General features: G+C 43.7%; 1 protein-coding gene and 3 long non-coding RNA genes across 6 annotated transcripts in view; 3 read left to right on the forward strand and 1 right to left on the reverse strand.

The window, feature by feature from the left end:
• The window catches only part of LOC104739448 (syntaxin-related protein KNOLLE), a 2,589-nt gene extending 1,577 nt beyond the window's left edge, over positions 1 to 1,012 (reverse strand). Inside the window, exons 1-3 of one of the 3 annotated variants that reach the window (XM_019236051.1) lie at positions 790 to 1,012; positions 444 to 695; positions 34 to 413 (exon numbers count right to left, since the gene is read on the reverse strand). In XM_019236051.1, coding sequence (XP_019091596.1) covers positions 34 to 413; positions 444 to 686 — 623 coding nt within the window. In that variant the 5' untranslated portion in view covers positions 687 to 695; positions 790 to 1,012. Of the gene's footprint in view, positions 1 to 33; positions 696 to 789 lie in introns of all 3 variants that reach the window. The other 2 variants (XM_010459793.2, XM_010459794.2) reach the window with 2 other exon arrangements.
• Positions 3,152 to 4,017, forward strand: LOC109128886. Its single transcript, XR_002035167.1, has 3 exons — positions 3,152 to 3,520; positions 3,658 to 3,807; positions 3,885 to 4,017. It is a non-coding gene; the product is annotated as an uncharacterized LOC109128886 (long non-coding RNA).
• Positions 4,145 to 5,498, forward strand: LOC109128884. Its single transcript, XR_002035164.1, has 5 exons — positions 4,145 to 4,490; positions 4,581 to 4,782; positions 4,867 to 4,956; positions 5,050 to 5,263; positions 5,389 to 5,498. It is a non-coding gene; the product is annotated as an uncharacterized LOC109128884 (long non-coding RNA).
• Positions 5,941 to 6,662, forward strand: part of LOC109128883 — a 2,051-nt gene continuing 1,329 nt past the window's right edge. Inside the window, exons 1-2 of the long non-coding RNA XR_002035163.1 lie at positions 5,941 to 6,338; positions 6,491 to 6,581. This is a non-coding gene — a long non-coding RNA (uncharacterized LOC109128883). The remainder of the gene's footprint in view (positions 6,339 to 6,490; positions 6,582 to 6,662) is intronic.

Below are 6,662 nucleotides of genomic sequence, written 5' to 3' on the forward strand. Positions count from 1 at the left end.
AGACTCTTCTCAATCTCCTTGGCAGCATCATACCTATCCTGAATCTCAACCACAGTTTCCAAGACCTTTCCTTTACCATGTTCCTGGATCGCACGAGTGAGAAACTCTTCACCTCCAGCGTTATCAGTGATGATCTTCTCAATCATCTCATCATCAGGGTGTTCTCCAGTGACAGTGAAGTACCTTCTCTCAACAACCTCCTTGTACTCACTCATCATCCTCTGCCTCAGCCCTTGAAACTCCATCATCACTTCCTTCAGCATCTTCCTCAGACCATTGGTCACAGCTGTCCTGCTCCTGTAAACCGGAGTTCCAGAGAGCCTTTTGATCTCCCTGTTGGCTTTATCCATCTCTTCAAGCTTCGACTTGATCGATTTGGCCTTCCTCAAACCCGAGACAATCTCGTTAGAGATCTTGTTGCGAAGAGACTTGACGGACTCAGCCTTGTGAACACCTTTACTCTCTTCGTTGTACTGCTCGACCCTAGCTAGTGTCTCGCGAATCAAACCAATCTCTGCTTTCACATACTCTGCTTCTTCTAAGAAAGAGGAAAGATTCTCACCGATCTTGTCAGCTTTAGCCGAAGCCATCTCAAGATCATACTCAGGACCTGCTTCCATATCCTTCATCGCCGCTTTTTTCAAGTCAACGTAACTCATAAACGATTTCGTCATCAAGTCATTCATCTTTTTCACCTGAAAGTCAACAAATTTCACAAGAATCAGAGACAATCGAGAGAAAGTAACAGATCAGAAACTGGAGAAATCAATTGAAGCACAACATATTTACCCTTATGTGTTCTAATCTAGATCCAAAGATTTGAGAGAGAGAAGTGCGAAACTGAAGAAGCTTTGAGTAGCAAGATGAGAAAAGGAGAAAGCTTTGTGATATAGGGGAAAAGGAAAAGAGCCGTTACTATGTTTCATCAACCCCAACGGCTATATTTTGGGCTTTTGTATCCGTCACATCGTCCGTCCCCATTATTATAGTCTCTCTCTCTGCTTCTCTTTTTATTTCTATTTTTAAAATTGTGTGATTTTCTTTTGGGAGGATTTCGAAGGTGAAACAGAATATAGGGGCTTAAACTATAGTTACGTGTATTATTATTTGCCGACGCGAGATTGAGACAGATTCAAAAAAGTGAATATGGACTAAATTGTAATTTACGAATGTTACAGAGAGAGACTGAGACATGTTTTAGATTTATTAAATTAAATCCACCTGTCAGGCACCATTGGTTACGAAAATAAAGAAGAGGTGGTGCGCTGTGCGGCTGCACTTTTGTCACCATCTTTATTCAAAATTGTGGTTTTTTTTTGTTAAAGGATATTCAAATTAAAATGAAAAAGGAAATGAAAATGTTTATAGGGTCCAAGCTCAGGAATAAAGCCCAAATAGAATAAAACTAGTTAGATCTATAGTTTAAAAGGAACCAAAATGAACCAAGTAGTGGACCGAACCAGTTAGAATCGGACCAGGAAAGAAACGGTTGGCATTAACCCTTCTTCACCCACCCGATAGTCTTCTTAGATTTCGTCGATCTGCTTTGTCTTCTTCTTTGTTGAGAGAGATTAGGTTTAGCCACCAGTAAGGTCATGTATCACCTCGAAACCAAAGAGCTAGCAAATCAGATGAGAGAGCTGCGTTGGAGTCACGGAAACTGAGTGCCTTGTTCCTCACTAAACGGTCCATCTGGCTTAAAAGTAGGTTTGCCGGTTTGAAGCTATTCCGATGAATCCGATGATTTCTTTCAGTCCAGAGAGAGTAGATCGTGGCCTGCCAAGCTAGTAAGAGTAATTTTTTTGCTGTTGTTGAACCTCTGAAGGTTTGTAAGCTTTGAGTCGTGTGCGTCCATGAACGGTTGGGAGTGAAATTACATCTCCGAGATATGATCTCCCAAACTGACCAGCTGAAGGGGCATTCAAAGAGTAGATGATCCCGACTCTCATCAGCCAAACCACAAAGGAGACACTTAGGGTCGACCTGAAGTCCCCAGTTCGTCAACCTATCCCTAGTAGGGCAGCGATTCAACATAAACAACCAGGTAAGAAAGTTGTGTTTAGGAATACCTCCTGGAGTCCACACAATTTTGTGCCATGGTACTAACGGTTTGTCCTCCTTGATTGCCTTGTAGATTGTCCCTGTTGAGTGACCATCTCTGAGTTGATCATCAATCCACCAGACATAAGAGTCAGGTGAGTCAGATAACTGAATGGAGATTAACTCTTGCTGGAAGCGTACTTGGCGATCCGATCGTGCTGGTGGGATCCTCCAACCTCCTTGTCGCCAGAGAGTAGCGATAGTCGCACCTTTAGTAATGCCCAAGTAGCCATCATTTTGCAGGTAAGTTGTCATACGACCCAAACTGCACCAATAATCAGTCCAAAATTTGCAGTTGTTCCCATTCCCCACTTGCATTTTTATCNTCTGCCAAGCTAGTAAGAGTAATTTTTTTGCTGTTGTTGAACCTCTGAAAGTTTGTAAGCTTTGAGTCGTGTGCGTCCATGAACGGTTGGGAGTGAAATTACATCTCCGAGATATGATCTCCTAAACTGACCAGCTGAAGGGGCATTCAAAGAGTAGATGATCTCGACTCTCATCAGCCAAACCACAAAGGAGACACTTAGGGTCGACCTGAAGTCCCCAGTTCGTCAACCTATCCCTAGTAGGGCAGCGATTCAACATAAACAACCATGTAAGAAAGTTGTGTTTAGGAATACCTCCTGGAGTCCACACAATTTTGTGCCATGGTACTAACGGTTTGTCCTCCTTGATTGCCTTGTAGATTGTCCCTGTTGAGTGACCATCTCTGAGTTGATCATCAATCCACCAGACATAAGAGTCAGGTGAGTCAGATAACTGAATGGAGATTAACTCTTGCTGGAAGCGTACTTGGCGATCCGATCGTGCTGGTGGGATCCTCCAACCTCCTTGTCGCCAGAGAGTAGCGATAGTCGCACCTTTAGTAATGCCCAAGTAGCCATCATTTTGCAGGTAAGTTGTCATACGACCCAAACTGCACCAATGATCAGTCCAAAATTTGCAGTTGTTCCCATTCCCCACTTGCATTTTTATCCATGGATAAGCTTCTTCTCGAACCTTTAACAGTTTGTTTGTCAACCAGGAGAGACGAGTGCTTGGCTTCCGAGTCCAGAAGTTGCTCAAGCTCCCAGAGAGGACAGAAATCTTGAACCAAGCTACCCATACCGAACCTGACCTAAAAAAGAGAAGCCAGATAAGTTTGAGTAAGCACGCTTTATTCCATTCTTTCAAATCCCATATGCCTAATCCTCCATGTCTCTTTTCAGTTGTAACGTCAGCCCATGCCACACGAGCAGAGTGATGCCCTTCTGTTGTCCCCTTCCAGAGGAAAGCTCCTGAAAGAGAGTTCAATATGTCTATGCATCTCTTGGGAAGAATCAGGGCCGAACACCAAAAGTTTGTGATACCCGCTATAACTGTGTTAAGCAATTGGAGGCGACCAGCAAAGGAGAGGGTTTTTGTTGACCACCCGTTGAAGGTATTCTTAACTTTTTGAATTAGGGGAGCACAATCTAGCAGAGTAAGCTTCTTGGTGCACAAAGGCACTCCTAAGTATCTAATTGGAAGCTGGCCATGACTAATCCCAGAGTTGACTTTAATTTGATCTATTTCCAGTTGAGAGAGACCTGAAGTATAGAAGCTCGTTTTGGGGAGGCTAATGGCGAGACCGGATGCATCTTCAAATTCTTTAAGAATCTGGAGAACATTCAGAACTGAGAGCGTCGTTCCTTCAACAAATATCAGCAAGTCATCAGCAAAGCAAAGGTGTGTAAGCTTTAACCCTGCGCATTTGTGATGATATTTAATTCTTCCATCCTCAGCCGCCTTGTCCAGCATTGCAGATAAACAGTTCATAGCCAGTACAAAGAGGTACGGAGATAAAGGATCCCCTTGCCTCAACCCTCTGCGACCTTTAAAGTATCCATGGACTGAGCCATTAAATCCCACAGAGAAGGAAGGAGTACAGACACAGGCCTTGAGCCATCTCAGGTAAAGCTCTGGCACCTCAATCCCCCTTAAGCAGTTAAAAATGAACTCTCATCTAATTGTGTTAAAAGCTTTGGCTATGTCAACTTTGATAGTGATGCGTTTTGGTCCCACCTGCTTATGATAGCCATTTACCAATTCTGCAGCCAGTAGAGTATTCTCAACCAATAAACGTCCTTTGATAAATGCAGTTTGATTTTTTTGGACCAGGTCAGGAAGAATAGGCTTCAAACGGGATACAAGTATCTTGGATATAACTTTATACAGCGTGTTAAGACAGGAAATGGGCCTGAAATCTGAAACAAGAGAGGCACCCGGTAGCTTAGGGATGAGCGCAAGAGTAGTGGCATTAGTGGCTTTGGGAAGAAAAGCTGAGTGGAAGAATTGAAGAATACTCGAAATGGTTTCTTGGCCAATGATCCCCCAAGCGGACTTGTAGAAAGCAGAAGTAAACCCGTCAGGTCCAGGAGCTTTATTAGCGTTTAGTTTAAACATAACTTTAGTAATTTCCTCTGAAGATGGAATTCTGATCATTGACTGCTTTGTTTCAGGCGAGCACCTATAACTGATCAAGTCTTGGAACCAAGTAAGCGAGGTAACCAGAGGATGCAAGACTGCTGGACTCAAAATGTACTGGAAGTGACTAACAGCCATCATTCCCATTTCCTGCGGATCATCAACAACAGTGCCTGCTTTAGTAGAGAAAGACCTGATTGCATTGAATGCATTCCTAATACATGTCATCCGATGGAAGTAAGTTGTATTTAGGTCTCCTTCCTTTAACCAGTTGATTCGGGATCTTTGTTTAAAATAAGCTTCCTCCACTCTCCGTAACAGGTCCCATTTGGAGTGCAAATCTTGCTCCTGCTGGAAAAGAGTTGTAGTTGGATTCGCCAAGGCTTGTACCTGCACAACTTGAAGCAAACGGTTAGTCTCTCTTACTCGGTTTTGTATATCCGAGTAGTTCTCTCTTGATAGTGTTTTTAACTCTCTTTTCAGCATTTTTTGCTTTGCACACAGGGTTGACAAACATGTTTCCAGGGGACATAAATTTCCAGCCAAAATCCAAGCAGTTTCGATCGTTTCTAGGAAGCGAGGGTGGGAGGTGAGGAAATTGAAGAATTTAAAAGGCTTTGTGCCAGCTTGCGGAAGCGCTGTATCAAGGTCTATAAGACAAGGGGAGTGGTCAGAAAGTTCAGGGGACAAGAAGAAGGCTACGCTGTTCGGGTACGAGGTAAGCCAGACATTGTTAACAAGGGCTCTATCCAGTTTTTTACAAATAGGGTTGGCAGGACTTTTGTTTGACCAGGTAAATAGAGATCCTTGGTAACGCAAATCAACCAATTCCATCTGTAACAGGCAGTCTCGCAGCTCAATCATTCTAGTTGTCAAGTGGTTAACCATAGGACTAGAGTGCTCGCCAGGCTGAGTTATTTGGTTGAGATCCCCACACACCATCCAAGGAACAATATCAAAGTGAAATTTTTGTTGAAGTCCAATAAGTTCACACCATAGGTCAGTGCGTTCTTCACTCGCGTTAGGAGCGTAGACTGCAGTGAAAAAGAACCTCTGACCGCCTTGAATTATTATTTCACTAGTTATCATATGTCTTGATTGGTGCAGGACTGAGACAGTAGCTGGCGACTTCCAGATGATCACTATGCGCCCACTTTCCTCTTCAGCATGATTGGATGTAAAATGCCAGCCGGGGCAGGTAAGGTTCAGAATATGGTTCAGGTTTGGTTCCTTTATATGGGTTTCTATAATAGCACCAAAAGAAGGCTTATGAAAAGCAAGCCAGGATGCAAAAGGCTGATGCTTATCCGGGTCATTAAGTCCTCGGACGTTCCAAAAAAAGGGTTTTATATACATCAGGATGGGATTAGAAGGTTAGGCTAGGTGAGAAGTCTCTCCCTTTTGACAGGAGATTCTTCCCAGAAGGTGGAAGAGAAGAGTTTAAAGAAGGTGGAGGAGAAGTGGTTGAACGCTTAGGCACGGGAGATGAAGGTATGACCAATGGTTGAGTCATGGCATGTGAAGGAGGGGACACAGGTTGGGTTACTAGTGGAGGGTTAGTGGTTACAGCAGGGGGGTTAGTAGAAGAGGATAGTACAGCGAAAGGGTTGCTAAGACAAGCTGAGAGGGATTACGGGATGGAGACGTGCAGTCCATAGGAGTGGGGGAAGGCGAACTTTCAGTTGGTGGTAAGGTTTCTGGGGCATGTTCGATTACAGGAGATGGTTGAGTAGACCCAATAGGAGCCTCAGTACAGACAGCAACAGGCCCAGCTTGAGGACCCTCTTCGGAAGGTACTTGTATACTTTCTTTGGAGCCCTTCGGGACATAAGCTTGCTTAGTCTGCTCTTTACCTTTACTCTCCTTCGAAGTAGTTGACTTATTTTCTAACCATGATGGCTTAGCAGATGGACAAAATTTGATGACATGACCTATTTGCTTGCAGTGAGAGCAGGAGGGTGGAATCCATGGATACTCAACTGAAATTGTGATAACCTCTCCACTATCACGGACTATCTCCACTGAGGAAGGGAGAGGTAAGTTTAGGTTTCTCTCAACCTTTACATGGGCTTCAGAAATACTTACCAGGTTTTTAGTGAAGTCATCCATTTCCTTTG

This window comes from Camelina sativa, chromosome 14, assembly GCF_000633955.1.
Source record: "Camelina sativa cultivar DH55 chromosome 14, Cs, whole genome shotgun sequence".
NCBI lineage: Eukaryota > Viridiplantae > Streptophyta > Magnoliopsida > Brassicales > Brassicaceae > Camelina > Camelina sativa.